Below are 18,912 nucleotides of genomic sequence, written 5' to 3'. Positions count from 1 at the left end.
CACCGTGTTTCTGCTCAGCTAACAGCTTTCAACTTTTCACGTGAATTTACCCCATGAATGGCTTTTAGAATAAAAAAAGGGGTTGTTAACGAATAACAAAATAATTTAATTGGCCTAAACAATAAGCAATTTCATTTTGGCTATATCATTTCCTGTGCAAACTTTTCTTGGTAGGCCTACTTTGGTGAATTTGCGCAATTCACGCTCCGCGTCTGTTAATGTTTATTGTGATGGCAAAAGCATATAGCACAACCGATCCTGAACTAGCCATTTGTCTAGACAAGGAAAAATAGGACTAATCATGTTAGCGATCTGACCACGAAAAAAAAAACCAACATAGCCTACGACATCACTCTTAACCAGATGGCCATCAGTTTAAGATAATAATAATAATAATTAAATTCAGGATTGAGCCTACCTTTACAAGTTGGGCACCTTCAAGATGTTTCCTATTCGACAAATTAGCTAATTTATCATATTAGCCATATAGCCTATCTCTTTCTTACTTTAATTAGTCGATTTGAACGAATATGTGTAACCATACGTTTTATGTAGCCTATTTTTCTGCTAAAACCAATTGTTAAGTAGCCTAGTGGAACGTTAAGAAACGGCGTTTTCTCCATAGATTTTTTTTTGTAATAATTATAATATAAAATTATGGCATACAAATATGACTGTTTATCTTATAAGGCCTATTATCATTGTGTGTTTAATAGGCCTACTCTTATTTTTCTGTAAAGATTTTCATTTAAGCCTATACACGCATTTTAATTACAAATATAAATAAAATAATTGTCTGTGCTGATTTATTTATTTTTTGGCGAATTGATGTGACAATAAATAACAATAACTTAAATTTTGTTCAAAGACACAAATAGTCTGCATTAATTCACAACGGGAGAAAAAAAAATCCTAACTTCTGAAATAGTCTTTTGAAAAGATATTTTTCAAAAAAAAATGTCCAAAAACCACAGATAACGAATCGGTCATCATAACGAATAACGAATATCCATTTCGACTGAACATAGTCCCTTCTTTTAGTGTAGGTCTATATGCAGAGTGTCACTTTCCATCATTTCACTCCGAGGCCCACAACGGATTTGTTGACGTATTATCGAGAAAAGGGTTCCTCTGTTCTTATAGCAGGTTGTTGCGATAGGTCTGATAGCGCTGTCCGGTGATGGTAATGAACTATCCCGCGTCCGTGATATAAGCTGTTCACGTGATTTGCCGGGGAACAGACGAGCAGTCGCTCTCACGTCTCCACCGGGCTCGGTACCATGCTGTTCGGTGTGTCCGGTAACTGTGAAGAAAGAGAGGTCACGTCGCTGCCCGATGAATTCCCTAAAGAACCGGATTCCGAGAAAGACACCTAAAAGAGAAAGGCAAAGTTAACTCGAAATAAATAAATAGCTAGACATAGCCTAATACTAGGCTACTACTAGCCAACTACTAGTCTTGGTCTGGTAGTGTCTTATGCTTAGCCTACATTATAAAGTTTGAAAACCAAAAAGAAAAACGTCAAATGCACAATTTATTTCTTCACTCACCAGCTGTTGAAATGCAGGTTGATCTAAGTCACTCTGAAGTGCAAATTCGCTGAGAGCTTTCCAGGGTGGTTGGTAAGTCTGCACTTCCACCGGGTGTCCTGGCATCGAAGGGTTATGTCTTATTGGGCTGCCTGCAACTAGTGCAGTGCCCGTCATACCCTGCAGATTCTGAACCAAAAAAAAGTCTGCGATGAGGGGACACAGCCACACAGACCAATTCATCTTAAAACAGTGTTAAATTTCCCCCAAAACTTTTGATAATTAAAAGGGAACTATTCATACAGTGCATTAGACAGGTCGAGAAGAAAACTGAGTTTAAAACATTCCCCAAACTATACACACTATGTAGGAGGAGTCTGTGATTTGCTTCCAGCCAACACTGCAGTCGAATTACAGACCAAATTCAAATAATCTCGGAGCAGTTCAAGTGTCAAGGATCACTCAAAAGCCGCAACGGTCAAACTCGGGGTTTTTTTTTGTTGTTTTTTTCGCACATGTTAAATTTCTCACATTGAAAGTGCATTAGCAAGACACTTACCGTCTTATCGCCATGATGCTGTTGTAACTGTTTCATGAGTATAGATCTCTTCTTATCCTTGCAGCGCTTGTTTTGGAACCAAACTCGAATGACCCGCGGGCTCAGGCCTGTCATCTCCACCAGCTGCTCCTTCATGAGCGCATCTGGGCGCGGGTTTGCGTTGTAGCACGTCCGTAAAGTGTGTAGCTGCTTTTCGTTTAACACCGTCCTCACCCGAGTGGTCTTCTCCGATTGCTTGTGCACGTGGTTCCGATGAGGAGTTTGTCGGACCGACACCGGGTCGGCTGAAGAAATTGTTTTAAATGTTAAATTAAAAAGAATAAGTAGCCTAAACAAGCTAGGCCTACTAGCGAATATAAATGTCAATAATAATAATGCTGTTGAAAGATAATTTAGCCTACATTTCACCCGTGATATAGAAGGCTATAGCCACAATTGCATTTTGAATATTAAAAGAAAGATATATAGATAGATAGATAGATAGATAGATAGATAGATAGATAGATAGATAGATAGATAGATAGATAGATAGATAGATAGGCAGGCTAACTTGTATTTTAAATATCCCTGCAACAGATATTTTTGAATAGAACTTGAAATCTGCAGATTAATTGCTCTGGCTTTCTGAAAGGTGTCAATAATCAATACCAATATTACATTTAATTTAACCAATAATATAATGTATTAAATATTATTTATAAAAAAAAAAAAAAAAAAGGCTATGCATTAAATACCATGTTGAGTCTTTATAGCCCTGCCTCTCAGGCTTATCAGTGGTTGACTAAACAAAGTTATCAAGCAGATCAGTCTGTAATTAGCTACTATTATGTAACATCATTACACGATTCCTTCCACAGTATAGCCAATATAATTACATTTCAGTTTAGCCTTTGGTTATGTGCTGAGGGCCATGAGTTTCAAAATTGACCTTAAAGTTCTAACCGTTCCTAATATTTGTTCGTTTTTAATTGCAATATCCTAGCCATTTATACTTGATTGTGTCCAATATGACGGTGGTCAGTTGATTGTAATTGTGCTATACTGACCTGCCATATGTAATCCTCTGCTGCGGATGTTTCCCGGACTAAGAGGGCTGCCGCCTGATCCGCGCTCCAGAGCCAAACCGTGATCCGCTCGACACAGCAGTTCCTCGTCCCGGACAGAGAACTCGTCCCCGGGCAAAAGCTGCCGGCTACACACCGAGCAGCGGAAACATTCGATGTGATACACATTGCCCCGAGCTCTCATGACCAAATCACTGCTGCTAAAGCCCAAAGTGCATTTTGTGCATTTTATACCGAACAATCTGTTTGATGTGGGAGAGAAAAATAATTTATGTGCAATGACAAAACCATTAGGCTACATCAATCCACTATTAATACTGTACAAGCATTAATTTAATTTAACAGTCTAGGCTACAGCCAGATGTTTTGATCATTAAAAATACGAAAATAGCCTACATCTGATTAGCGACTGGTTACAGATTTATGAAATAGGCTAACTAATTGTTTTTCAGAAACAAACCAAACAAAAAACCTACCTTACATAATCTCTCTTACAATATGTTTTCCCGTCCCGTACGAAGCAAGTGCATGTCTCGTCCAGGTATTGGTTGCACTCCACGCATTTCAAACAGGCTGCGTGCCACTCCAGGTCGGGGGAGACCCGCAGGATGTACTGGTCATGGATTTGACTGCCGCAGCCTACACACATCGCAAGTCCGGACTTCTCTGTACATGAAGAAGAAAAAACATTGTTGTGAGCTGTTTTACAGGAGTTTATTGAGCATCGATGGCACCTTCAAGTGTTTTCTCAATAAAAAAAACCCATCGAAATCATATCTCCGAGTGTATAAAAACTAGCACAGGGCTAGAGCAAAATCAAAACATCTCAGATGTCTCATTTCTCAGAGGGCAGATGGAGAATCAGTAGGCTAGGTCTGAAAACAGGAATTATTTTCAGAATAAATTTTCAACTGCAACAAATTTAAAAGCTACTTTTAAAAATAAAGTTTTACAGATTTTTTTTTACGGAAATGCTTACTTTTGGAATGATCGCCCATATCATTCAAAAAAGAAGAGCTGAATATTATATCCACCATACAGGTTGCCTTAAAGAGAAGATCGCTTGCGAGAAAAGAGAGAAGATAGAAAAGGAAGGTACTGCGCGCTCCCGGCTGCCCCGCAACTTCAGTCCAGAGTGAGGAGATGGAGAGGGGTGTAAACACAGGAACAGGGGCTGAGACGAGAGCTGTCTGGTGCACAAGACGTGACGTCAGGCGTAAATCCGAACTAAGACGCGTCACTAGGGGGCAACAAGTCACACTGAACCCAGTATTGATTCATTTCACTCCCTAGACATGATCAGATAACTCTGCGTGTTGATTCAGAACAATATGAAAACATCTTAATTTGTAGCCTATGCTGCAGGAAGGTAAGACATGAAAATATGCAAAAAAACAAACAAAAGGATTTAGGCAATTTGAGGTAGACTTTTATTATGGGTTCCTGGATTCACATTATGCCATCTATATAGGAACGACAGAAAAGTCTTGCAAGTGGCTCATTAAGGTCGAAGTATAGGCTACTATCAGGGTGACATCTACTGGTTGAAAAGTTTAACCACAAACCCGAAAAAAATCTCATTCGTAACTATTTTACTTTTTTTGATTATATTTTTTTATTGGTGCCTAATTTGGATTCGTGTCAATCCAAAATCTAAAAGCGACAAAGCAGTGACAGTTTTACCACATGATTATTCACATTTTACACAGACACTTTAAAAAGCCCTTTCATTTAGGACAATAAGGGTTAGGAATAAACATGTAAACACAATGTATTTTCTAGCTATTACAATAAAAAATAGAAATCAACTCTATTTTTCCGATTAAAAAACTAAACTTCCATACTCATTCACAGTCACCAGTGTCTCTTTCACACCCCTATCCATTAAAAAAGCAACATTATATATTGATAGGCTAAGTATAGGCTACTCAATGATCACTCGAGAGACTTAAAGCTATGTCAACATTATAGCATGCATTTCTGCACTAGGATTTCAAAATGGCTAATTTTGCTTGCTCAATTAAAAAAATAAATAAATCAAGAACGCATTGTTGTTGTCAGATTGGTATCATAATATAAACAATAGCCTATTGTTATATGAAAAACCCAATTTTTTTAAGGCTATTACAAATAAAGGACCAAGTCGTGGACATTCAAAAACAGTGTCATGTTAGAAAGGACATCTAAAATAATTTAATTAAACTCGAAAATAAACTGAAGCTATAACACAATAATGGTCTCCACATCTCTCAGAGAGAGGAAGCTTATAGCCTAAAACATTTACATTTATTCATTTAGCAGACGAATAAATCTCTAGACGAAATAATACTCTCTAGGATGGATGTAGGACTTTTTCACAAAGAGATCTTATTTCTATGCATGTCTTTCGTTGTAAATGTCCAACATGCACTAACACAAATATAAGAGTTTTCTTCCCCACATAGGCTACGAAAAACCAAATCCAAGAGGGAGATAGATCTCCGTTATTTTTTTTATTTTTTTTCGAAATCTGTGTTTATAGCAGGCCTACATTGCCAATTTTTGAATGTTTCCTAAATTTAACCATTTCGAATTAAATTTCTTAAAATGAAATTATTGTTAGAGTAGGCTTTGTTAATTTGATTACCACAATAAATTGAAAATGTACACAATTTATGGGAAAGTTCTACATTAGCAAGCAGATAAACTTAAATAAGGGAAAAATAATGCATGAGATACAAAGCACAAAATAACACAGTTACAGACATTGACACAAAATCTGTCTCCCATTATATTATTTAGACACACGAGTGCTGTCAACGCAAAGCATAAGAGCTCACTTTAAGTGCAAGTGCATGCATTTCAAACTGTATGTTATTCAAAACTTATATTTCCGTTTTTTCAGACTGCATGCATTGCAGGAGCATGTGAACACGGCATGTCACAATGTCGTATACTATTTCAGTTCATATAGTGGAAAAATCACATACATTTTTTTGGGGGGGCTATTTATAATGGGACTAATGACACATGAGCTTATAGAGAAAATAAAAAAAATAAGTTTTACATTTTATAATATATTTTAACCTCTGCTTAATGAAAACCTGGCTCCTGTCCATCACCCACAATTCGTCAGGGAGAAAACAAATCTACCCTGCACGAAAACCGGCCTTATAGGCTACTGCACATCTTTGCTTGTCAAGACGATCTTCCATGCCATCTTCCTCCTCTTCTACACCCTCTTCGATCTCTGAAACCCAAGGGCACTATACCGCGATAAAATAGGCTAGCCTACATAGTGACACCCAGCGCTCGAGTGCAGCTCTCGGGAGATTCTGATGGAAAAAAAAAACTGTCGTTTGCCATGCGATATTATTATCAAATTATTAAAGTATTGATGAAAACAGCAGCGGTTTGCGGCATTTTTAAGGGATTGGGCGCTCTCGTTGAAAAATAATTATGTTATAATTAGCATATATTTATTAGCCCATGTTTAAATTAATTGAAATAAATCTGGTTTCTCACTCTGAATTTCTCACTTCTCACCTTAACCTACAAGGTAAAAATGTTTCCATCCATGTGATCGCATTATAGCTATGATTGAACTATTCAGTCACATGACTTGAGGCAAAGTCACATGACTTTATTATTTTTTTTTTTTTTTTTTTATGTTTCTGCTGTTTTTTAACGAAAAAAAATAATAATTTGTACACCTGACCTCAAGAAAGGAAATTTAATTTGCATTATGGTAAAGCTTCTTCTTTTAATTAATTCACATAAAAAATAAAAACGTGGATGATATTTTGTTGTTGTTTTATAAATTTTATTTTAATTTAAGAGCCATATTTAGGGAATGTGGTACGCTCTTTTCAACTGATAGCCTACACTTGTAATTGTTATTTGTTTTGATTTCTCTTAGTTGCTTGATGAGAATCTTATGATGTTTTAAAGAGAGACGTTTCTCACAATATCCTCTTTTTGTTCCACAGAAGAATGAAAGTTATACATGATGGGAACGATATGAGGGTGAGTAAATAAATGACGACAGACATTTTTCATTTTTGGCTGAACTATCCCTTTAAGGTTAATTCTCTTATACAGAAAGTGAGATGTGCATGGTCACTTAAACAAACAAAGTACTGTCTGAAATGTCACAATAAGGATAGAGCATGATGGCTGAAAAAAATAACATCCAGAATTAATCATTAGACTTATAATTGAAATGCTTTTCTTACATCTGAATGTTTTTTTTTTAATTATTTTACTGAATGCAGTAGAGCAAGAAAAAAGTAATATTATCTATAAGGCTGCCACAGGGGGACTGTTTTTAATTGTAATATCCTGTACATTCTTAATGTGCATTGTACATGCATGTAAACATTAAATGCATTTCCTCCTGTGTAATGGGAATACCGCAGTGCAACCAACAAACATGCAGAATTTAAAAACAACATGCCCATTGACAGATTTTGTGCTTTACCATGGCCCATTATTTCGTTCAGAACCGTTTGATCCAGGGCCCCATCCAATGGGGATAGGCCAGCTGTCAGGGGTCTGCATTAGCAGAGTTTAAGTGTGGCTAATGGCTGCTTTAAGCCCTAAATTATTTACTGCTCTCATCAGAAATGAGACTTAAAGTGCTGTGTGTCCAGCCAGCCCCAGAACAGCTCCATGTGCCAAAACCAAAACCACAGTCAGAATTCAATGCACACAATTTTAAACGGAAATAAATAAATCATGCCATGACCATAAATAGCAATGATTATTATTAAAGGTCATTCTTGTTCAATTGTCTTTATTTTTTAAATGTACATAGTTTTTCCTATTTTTTCTCTTGATAAGACTTTTTTTCATATAAATGGCTTACAATTTTACCACCAGCTCAGAATAACACTGATGGAAAAAAAAAAAAAAAAAAACAGGTCCTTATGCATGCTCCTCTGAAAGTAGAATCATGTTGCTTATATATAATTCAACATACGTCTGATTTAATGCAGCATTCACATAATAATTAGTATTAATTTTTGATTGCTGCCTTAGGGCATTTCTGCATTGTTGGCAGAGGAAGTTGTGCCATTATTATCAAAACAGTGTTGCTGTCAGTCTGGCCTTTTATTTTACAAATGCTGAGCTTGTTTCTCTACCCCTGCCAACACAGAACAGCTCTTGCACATTTATTAAGAGCTGTAACAAATATGTCTGTCACTCTAATGAAGGTAACAGCTCCTCTGCGGACCACCATGAGAAAATGAGTATTCACTCCTGTGTCGTTCATTCATTGTTTTCAGTACATTATTTCCCAAGGGTTAATTCCCAAACTCCTTTCAGATGCAGTTGCAGGAATATCATTGTGAACTCTTTTGATTTCTGCATAAAGTGGTTATAAAATCTGATGTTATTTTACAATAATAGAAACATGCAGTCTGTATAAAAAATTACACACAAAGTTGTCAATAAAGACATTTTCATGTCCTTGTTGAACACAATGTGAACATTCACAGTGCAGGGTGGGGAAAAGTATGTGAACCCATAGAAAATAACTCTTTTTGCAGAAATGTTCCCTTCAGACCGGCACAACTGTCAATAGGAATTTTGCACTATTTATCTTTACAAAGCTGTTTCAATTCAGCAGTAAGCTTGGGATATATGGGTATGAATCACTCTCTTAAAAACGTGACAAATCATATTGTCTTCTGCTGTTGATTTACTCCTGTGCTTTGAGTTGTTGTTCTGTTGCATCAAACAGCCTCTGTTGACTTTCAGGGGTGCAAAAAATGTTTTTATGGATATTCAGATTCAGAATTTTATGACCAGTTAATGCAGGTTTACCGAATTTTTCAATTGTTCATATACAGCTGAGGCCAAAAGAATTGGCAGTGACATAATTTAAAAAGAGTTTGCTGCTTCAATGTTGTGGTGTTGATTTTGTAGTTTCTAGATTAATAAAAGATTAAAGGAACACTCCACCGTTTTTTCATATTAAACTATGTTATTCCCTTAAAGGGGTCATATAATGGTACATGCACTTTTACAAGTTGATTGCACTGAAATGTCTGTTGGCAGTGCCTGTACACAACCATCCTATCATGATTAAAATCCATCCAGTGGTTTTGTTTTAATCTCCATATATGTTTGACCATCTATGAAATCAAGCCGTTCGATATTGTGACGTCATAAGATCGTACGCCCCTCCCGCGATTGTGATTGACAGCCGTGTTTCAACACAAGACCCGCCCTGAGCGAGCTGTGACAGCCGTCGTCATAGTAGTCCGCCATTGTTGATATGCTGGAGCAGAATGGCGTCTAAGCGATTGTGGTGTTCTGTTCTTAGATGTAATAAGGAACACAGCAGTCATTTGGATGTTCCTAAATCTGAGCCGTTGAAGATGCAGTGGCTGAGTTTTGTTTTTGAAGCGATATGCCCAAAGGATTGACGCGGGGATTCCCTCACGGGGATTCCCCACGATCGTCCATGCTTTCATGTTTACGCGAATCATTTCACACCAGACAGCTTTACAAACGAGAAAAAACGGATCGGTACCAACGTGTTACTGCTGAACCTCCAGAAGATGTGAGTGTAATGTTTTATTAACCTTTATATTAGTATTTATATTAATCTTTGCGAAATTTGCAAACCTTGCTGCAGGCTTCACAATGAATGCGTCTAAGGTTTACACTCAGGGTACATTACGGCATGTTTTCTATGTACGACGTTCTCAATATAATTCATAATCACACGTTTATAACGAATAACACGTGGTTATTGTGTTAGATACGGTGTACCCACAGAACAGAGGGGCGGGGTGAGCAAAGCTCATTATCATTTAAAGACACATGCACTGAAACGGCGTGCTGAAAACAGAGCTGTTTTTGACCAGGTAAAATTAGTGTTTTCTTACAATACTAATGAGAATTTTTAATTAAAGTATATTACAAACTTTTAATTTAGACCCTAAAGAATCATATTAGCTTGTACAAAAATGGCATTATATGACCCCTTTAACTAAGACGAGTTGATACATACCTCTCTCGTCTCAGTGCGCTCAATCGCTCTGGCGCGCGGCGACACTTTGATAGCACTTAGCTTAGCCCAATTCATTCATTAGGATCCAAACAGAGATGAAGCTAGAAGCGACCAAACACTTCCACGTTTTCCCTATTTAAATACAGTTAAACGATAATTTTATACAAAATAAAACGTGGCGCTTTTCTAAGCGGGTAAAAAGGATAACTATAATGTATGGCGGAATAGCATTGGGAGCACTTCGACGCGGCGCAGTAATATCATCACTCCTGAAAAATCCTCTCCCTCTCACTTCTGTCATTAGAACCAACGTGACTTTTTACTGCGCCGAGTCGAAGTGCTCCCAACTTCAAGTGTTATTCCGCCATACATTATAGTTATCCTTTTTACCTGCTTAGAAAAGCGCCACGTTTTATTTTGTGTCACCATACTTGGTCGTGTAACTACTCGTGTAACTGTATTTAAATGGGGAAAACGTGGAGGTGTTTGGTCGCTTCTAGCTTCATCTCTGTTTGGTCCCTAATGAATGAACTGGTCTAAGCTAAGTGCTGTCAAAGTGTCGCCGCGCGCCAGAGCGATTGAGTGCACGCACTGAGACCAGAGAGGTATGTATCAACTCGTCTTAGTTAAGGGAATAACATAGTTTAATATGAAAAAACGGTGGAGTGTTCCTTTAAGAGTGATAAGATGCATTTTAAATAATTACAAAAAGCTTTATTGGCCAAAAAACAAAGAACTGTTTTGAAAAATGAACAGTTAACATAATTTCACTAATCATATCACCAGCATATGGGAAAGTGTGATTGAGTACTATCATCACTCAGTAATCATATACTGATGGATTGCTATAAAATGAGGGAAGAAGTGCTTCCAGTCATTGTGTTCTTATTTTAGTAATGGTTATCATCAAAGAAAGATGTGCAGCCATCATCGCTTTGCCTTAAAAATGGCCTTACATGCAAAGAATACAACCTGGTCTCATGGGAAATACGTACCTCTGCACACTTTTTTGCAGCGCCACAAATATGTACCACCCGGCCGGTACGTATTGCTACAGTTTTGAAACACAAACGTCCACTGGGGTCGCTAAAGAGAAGGACTGTATGTGACATTGCGATCGACAGTCAGAGCAGAGGTATGTACACTAGTATATCCCATTATCCTAAAACTGTGTTATTTTAGTAATAGATGTTAGTGATATGTGTTGTTTTACTGAATCATGTTTGCTGTAATGGTAAATGTAACGGTGGAATCATGTGAGTGCTCATGACATCGGTAGGACAGGCGAATGCCTGGGTGATTTAGCTGAAGTTCATAAAGTTACATCCGCATACATCCTCAGAACCCCGGCAAAGTAGGAAGCGTTAGCCAGGTCATTTTTTTGTGATACGTTGCAAATATGGATGATCAGATGACTCTCTCAGTCATTTATTTTTTAACACCTGAGGACAAAAACAAAGTCCAAAAACAAATGTTATCCGATCAGTGTGTCCAGGTTCGGAGGGAGTCGAGACGCATTGTGATCGGATCTCAGTGTAATGTAAACGCAATACAGCCATCGTGTCTGGATTCACAGGTGGACGTCACACAAGACCCACCCACTGTCTTTATTCCCCCTCCTCTCTCCAGGAATTGGTGCACGTAGCTGTGTGGTTTTTCGATACAGATGTGTGCGAAGTACATCGATTCGCAAATATACTGAAATGTTTGCTTTCGCACCCTAAAGTTGCAGAACCCTAGCCTGACGTCATCATATTCAGATTCTAGTCAGAATATGAGTCTGATATTGCTCCGTTAGGCTTATGGGGCTTGTTTCAACCAAAATGCCTCTGCACCCAATTGAATAGACCTACAACCAATCAGAGCAGCGGAGTAAGTGACGTATGTAGGAATATCTTCAATGAGAGGGGATCAAATGCAGTGAAGAAAGCTTCAGGACGTCCCAGAGTGTCCAGCACGTGCCAGGACCGTCTCCTTCTGAGGAATCCGGAATCATGTATTGACAGCAGGTGGGTGTGAGTTCATCTGCATGTATGGTGAGGCCAAAACTTTTGGACAACGGCCTGGTTTCATGAAGGGTAGCAAAAAGCCACTTCTCTCCAAAAAAAAAAAAAAAATCAAGGACAGACTGGAATTTTGTAGTACAAGAATTGGAGAGCAGAAGTCTGGTGCAAAGGTATTTTCTGACTGTTTGAGAAGAAAAGGTGAATGATAAGGTCTTGTGTCATGCCAACAGTGAAGCATCCTGAGACCATCTGTGTGTGGGGTTGCTTTTAAACCATGGGACTGGACTCTCACAATTCTGCCCAAAAACAGTCATGAATAAAGAATTGTATCAAAAAGTCCTGCAAGAGCAACTTCTCCCAACGATCCAGGAGCAATTTGGTGATGATCCATGCATTTTCCAGTGGAGCACCACATCACAAGGCAAGAGTGATAATGAAGTGGGTCAGAGATTATTACATTGAAAGTTTGGATCCAGGGGCCAGGGAACTCCCCGGATCTTAACCCCATTAAGCTGTCTTCAGTCCACATAAAGCGAGTGGACAAGCAGATGTTCACAAATTGTGATCAACTCTGAGCACTAATACGACAAGAATGGATCACCATTAGTCAGGATTTGGCCCATGAAGCTGATATCCAGCATGCCAGAGTGAATTGCAGAGGTTATGAAGAAGAAGGGTCAACACTGTAAATATTGACTCAAAACTTATGCTTATCATTATTTTCCAGTATACCGAAACATTGGAAAAAATAACCTACAAATACTGAAGCTGCAAACTTTGCGAAACAAAATTTATGTCACTGCCAAAACTTTTGGACATGTACTTTCTCCTGCAGTTGTGTACTGAAAAATTACAGGTGAAAAGTAAATTATTGTGTAAATGCCATTGTGTCTTCAAATATTAAAGGAAGAGGATATTTGGTTTTTAAATGCAAAACATGGAATTTGTTGTGGCTTCTAAAATTAAAGAATAAAAATGAAAAACAACAACAAAAAATACTCTATCTTGTCCAGATATGATGAGAAAAAGTACCAAAATGGTTCAAATAAAAAAAAAGATTTATTAAACAATGAAACCATGTAGAGACAAAAAATACCTGACAATCAACTGAATACAAGGAGGAACTTAAACATGCAATGATAACGAACTAAATGATGAGCTGTTGTAATTATGACATGAGTGTCCATAGTAACTAATGAGTGGCAGGAAACTACAACAAAGAGAACATGTAACTGAAGAGAAACAATCTAACAGTCCATGAAAATGAAACTAATCACAAACACAACGTGACATCCATCTAGATGTATATTACTTTTATAGTTTTTAATTTTTAATCCTACTTGTTCATTTTGTCTTTATATTATCTTATCTTATTTATCTTATATATGTCTTGTTATATGTATATTCAGTATGTACCCAGAGCTCCTGAAATCCACAACACATTTCTTGTGCATTTGTGCACATTTGGAGGATAAAGATATTTCTGATAATGATTAAGTTTCACTAATGTTTCATATGGGGGGAAAAAAAGTATTAATGCATTTGTATTTTAGAATAGTGGCACCATTATAAAATTGTCTGAATAATTTTATGCCATTTCTTTTTTCCATAATTGTATGTGTTGATTTTTGAAATGAGACATTTTAGTTTGATGATTGTGAATTTAAGCTAACATTCTGCTCCTTGAAAAGCCTTGTTCAGGGTGTACCAGCATTTTCATTGTGCTCTCTACTCATGGTTATAGGATTGATTAGGATTCCAGCTGTTTAATGAGGTGCAGAGTGCTCATGTTTTCACACCTGACAAGTGAACAATGAGGTGTGTATAGCTAAATGTGGTGATTTCTGCTTCAGGTTCCCATGGGACCAGTGGGCACGCAGATGGTGTGAGCGTGGCTATTTTATACTTGCTCTTCTGCTCCATGTGAGCATTACAGCAGCACCATGGGGCCAGAAGATGAACAGACTATCACTGCCCTCTCCACTGCCAGCAGACTGCACAGCAACAAGCTCTCTGGGAAAACTGACCAACCGGGGGCAAACGACAAGACCATTTGTCTACTTCTTCTCTCAGATGCATATATTTTTAAACCGGGGTGGGGGAAGTCAGCAGAGTTTGGCAGGAAAAAGTTGCCAAAGCTGTTCACTAGTAGCTGGGGACTGAAGGCCTGGTGGGGAGGAGAGCAGCTCTCACTCTGGATTATACGTCCTGGCTTTTAACGGCATGTTCACAAATTGATGCTAGGCTCCTCAGGGGCTGCAGCAGGAGCATTAAATGGCACTGAAATATTCATATGTGAGTGCATTTAGCTGAGCGCAGCTGATGGGTAGCTCCCAGGAGGGGCCACAGGGAAGTGCTGTCGGGCTCCGAACCCTTACCCCCACCCATGCCCTATGTATGGTTGAAGGGGAGTATCTAGAGCTGGTTTTGTTAGAGTGCTCTAAGTATCCATGCATGATCAGTGAAGTTCAACTCTTTTAAAGTGTGTCTTTAATTGTCACACGATTTTAATGTATTCCCTTCAGATGGTTTATTGTGTGGTCACATGGTGATTAACCCTGAAAAAAACAACACAGGCTTATTGGAAAAACTTAGCCTACCTGTGGCAAAAGTTTTGCAAAACGCAAAATACCTACCAATAGGTATAGGCAACAAATGTCTCAGCCGCCCAGTTACATACGGTGCTGCGTCGGACTCGGAAGCCGTTTTTGTATTAGGTGGAGATAATGGCAAATTACATTCGCTGTTTACAAGAACTTCCAGCAGTTAACCTGAATGATATTAACAATATTGTGAGGCAGTTAGCTGTCACAAGGGCTTTAAATGATATATTCCGAGCTACATCGTCAACTTTGAGGGTGAGTATTCTCTCATCTCATGCGAAATCCGACTAGCGAATCGGTTTCTAAAATCGTTGTCTCCGTTTCTGAGAACATGAATTTTTTATGAAAGTTTTGCCGCAAGTAGGCTACACTAAGAACGTGCTATGCGGAAGTAACGACGCTGGCTGAGATTCTACCGGAAATACGTCAGCAGCGTTCGTGCGTAGAGCGTATTGAAAACGCTCGCTCCGTGCCAGTGGACACGCACCGTTAGAGAAGAGCAAGCGAACTTGTATCATGGCGAGCAACGTTTCACCTAAAGAAATACCCTTAAGTTTAAGGGAAACCTAAGGGCGTTCATAAGGGGAAATTACACTTTGGTGCTTTATGCAACCGGGCACAGGCCTGGATTTTACATTGTGTTGTGTTTTGTATTATTATGTGTGGCGGCACTCGTCCGTGAGGGACTGCTGCCTTTGCTTTAGTTTTGTATTTGTTTATTTATTAATTAAAGTCTTTGAACGTTCGCCGGTTCCCGCATCCTTCTTCCCACAATAACAAACTGTGTTACATTCACAAACTCAATGACAACTGAATTATTCTCTTCTTATGCTCTCCCATTTAAATACATAACATTGGCTAAACCAGTCTGTAGTTTTACCGCTGAATAGATTTTATTAGCCAACACAACAGAATAGCTAGCAGCCAGAGCCACCAATTGTATACAAAAATTGGCTTTAAGCCAGTTATTTTTGTCTTTTGCTGTAGTGAGTCAGTAGGAAATATTAGTTTAGGCTACATTTCAAAATTAGCTGATATAATAAATATTTAACATTCTGAAGCATTTATTTGTAACTGTGTAGGCCTACTTAGTTTTTGACTAAAAAAAATTCAGATCATTGATCACAAATTATAATCACTGTTATTTCTTTACTTAATGGTAGCCTACACTATTTAACTTTTGGTGCTCTAGAGACATGCAGTTTTGTTAACAGACAGATCATGCACATGGCATATAAACCAGCAGCTAACAGAAGCAAGAGCCGGATTCTTTTCTGACAGTCAGTGTTATTTAAATCTCTACTTAAAATTAAATATGAATACGAAAAATATGAAAAGGTTTAAATGCACTTACATAACAGCAAAAAGTTAATAACTGCTGGGAAAAATATTGTCACGACCTCCCCGTCTAGGGTTAGGAATGCCGATGACAAACAAAGCATCAATTGAATTGATACATATATCCCTTCTCCTGTCCCAGCTCACATACAAATACTACAAAACAAAATAGTGTCAAAAGTAAGCTTTTTATTAACACAGGGATGAATAACAGGAAGCGTGAATCTTCAGGAGGGGTTCAAGCCAAAATAACCAACACAGTCTCACCCCCAAACGTCACATACTGACGCGTCTTGACCAAACGGCAATATACGACGAAAAGGGTACCCCTAAAACGTCCGTATGTGACTATTCGGGTTATGGGTAGGTTTAGGTATGCGTTAGGGTACCGCTAAGAGGCGCTGCTGGTGCGCTTATGTCTTCGTCTCATATGGACGTTTTAGGGGTACCCTTTTCGTCGTATATTGCCGTTTGGTCAAGACGCGTCAGTATGTGACGTTTTGGGGTGAGACCGGGCTGAAATAACAAACAAAAATGGTTTTAACTAAAAGGGAATTAAATGTAATTTACCTAACAAAATAAAAACCCCAAAGAAAGTACAAAAGTCTTCCCTTACTCCCTAACTGACAATAAACAGGAGAAAATTACTCAAGAAAACAAGAATGGCAACCTCCTCCCTACGGCTTCCAAAAAAAAACGAATTAAACATCAACCTAATGACATAAATCAGTAACAGCTTAAGAAAATATAAATAAAATATAATACAAAAGAGGAACTTATGATACCAAAGTAACAAGACAGATGTCCTCATAATTCGACGGTGAAAACCCCACACAGGGAAACCTCACTGAACGAACCACACACCAACATTTAACTCCAATAAGAAACTAAATGTCTGGGGCAGGAGATGAGGGACAAAACGGATATAGATATAGTCATTTGTAATTTGCTCCTTCACTCTCTCTCAATTGTTCAATGGATTTCATAGCCAGGTGTGTTTGAATAGCATCTTCTTCTCTGGTCCCTCAGTCTAAATCCAGCTCTCCCAGTCTACCGGTTTTGCTCTTTCTGATTGACCCACTTCTACAGAAAGTAGAGGATAAAATCCTGCTCCATCCAGCGGAAAACTTTTATGTAAATGTGAAGTGTAAAAACTCCTCTGTAGCCATGGTAACAGTCTCTGGAGTAGATGTCTTCTACCGAGCAATTTCACTTCACCAGGGTGCTATGCACTTAAGAAGAATGTTTTCAAAAAGAAACCCGAGAAGCTTTTTAAAATATGATGTATAATTTATTTGCGTTTTTCTCCTGGCTCATATCTCTTTGAAAGATGGTTTGGGATTAGACGTGGTGGCCATTTGACTACTGTGTTCAATGCTACAACACAGCAATATTCTTGTTTGGGTAACTTGTGTATTGATTTTGCTATGAATCCAGATGCTCAGTAGTATGAATTCAGCACATTTATTGAACACAAAAGAATAAATCCTACAGCAGCATTTTTATCATTATTTGTTCTCTGTAAACATCTAAACTTTTCAAAATGCTCCTTTTGGAACTGATTTTAAAGGCTTTATATTATATGAATTGGTGTATATCTGCTCACGATCTCTGCTTATTATCTAAAAACTTAGATTCTCTTAAACTACCATGGTGAGATGTCTTAAAGAAATCTTAAAAGAAAACAAAAGAATTCTCTCAGCAACATCATGAATTTTATGTCTAGAGTGATATGGGTCCGTCTTTGGCTTAATACTTTTATCACTTTGAATATGAATCTCTCACGCAATCTGTAATTCATGAATGCATTTAAACATTTATCAGTATTTTTCTGTCTGTAATCTGGTCGTACATGACAGTGTGGGATTATTCCTTGAGGAAATTATATTCCAAATGAGTGATGCCTAATCCCACTATTGTTCAAATATTTGATATTTCTAAGATAAGATTTTTGATTGTGGTCATGCAAAGTTAATGAGATTAAAGTCACAGTTCAAGCGGACTGGTTATGAAAGTTCTGAATTATTGAGTTTAATGTCTAATGGTCAGAGCAGGAACACTCACATATATCTGCACTCAACCCTTTCATTGTTTCCTCAAATTACTGTCTCCCTCTATCAGTGTCAAAAGTATCTCTGAGGTAGTTTCAGGGCAGTTTTCTTCACTTAAACACTCCATCAAACAGAGACGAGACCTGATATGATATGAGGATTTATAAAAGCGCAACTACCGAGTACTACCACATATCAAGGGCATTTGTAACAAAGGACAGTTGGAAATGTTACATTGAAAATAAGATCTATACGTTTATATTTGCAGACGACAGCATCTCTTTAGTTGAAAAGTCATGACAATAACTGCCTGATGTGGTTTTATTAAAGCTGTGTGAATGCTGGTGTGGTTTTGGCACTTTGTGGGGTCGACTACAGAAGATCAAAAGTTTGGTCATAATCCACAAAAACTTGAATGACCCAGAGACAGAGCAGAGGTAGTCAGACAAAACATGTAGATTGTCTCCCTTGTGAATTCTCAACTGTCCATTATTCCACCCAATGGTATTATTGAGGCATTGCATTCATTTGAGAAGTGAATTCAGGGTGTGAGTGTGTCCATGCATGTGGGTTTGATGGCTCTTTTTTAACTCTTTTTGTATTCAGGGCACTGACTGACCATCCGGCATTGCAGTTTCTTTAGAGTTTCTTCACTGAATAATTTATTGAATGTTTTTGAGGATCTTCCAAAAATATATATGATTTAAAATAAATTATTATAAATAACAAGTGTGATTGTGTTTTTCTGTAATTTCATGA

At 37.9% G+C, this 18,912-nt stretch overlaps 1 protein-coding gene across 1 annotated transcript; it reads right to left on the bottom strand.

Moving 5' to 3' along the window:
- Positions 1-752: 752 nt before the first annotated feature.
- On the bottom strand, positions 753-4,312 carry isl2b (ISL LIM homeobox 2b). The gene is made up of 6 exons (XM_079867206.1): positions 4,132-4,312; positions 3,629-3,818; positions 3,135-3,394; positions 2,089-2,372; positions 1,551-1,718; positions 753-1,372 (listed from the first exon to the last, which is right to left on the bottom strand). The coding sequence occupies exons 1-6, from the start codon at positions 4,187-4,189 to the stop codon at positions 1,256-1,258; spliced, it is 1,077 nt and encodes a 358-aa protein (XP_079723332.1). The 5' UTR covers positions 4,190-4,312; the 3' UTR covers positions 753-1,255.
- Positions 4,313-18,912: the final 14,600 nt, after the last annotated feature.

Source organism: Squalius cephalus, assembly GCF_949319135.1.
Source record: "Squalius cephalus genome assembly, chromosome: 3".
In the NCBI taxonomy this organism is placed as follows: domain Eukaryota; kingdom Metazoa; phylum Chordata; class Actinopteri; order Cypriniformes; family Leuciscidae; genus Squalius; species Squalius cephalus.
This window is presented reverse-complemented; position numbering and strand designations above follow the sequence as displayed.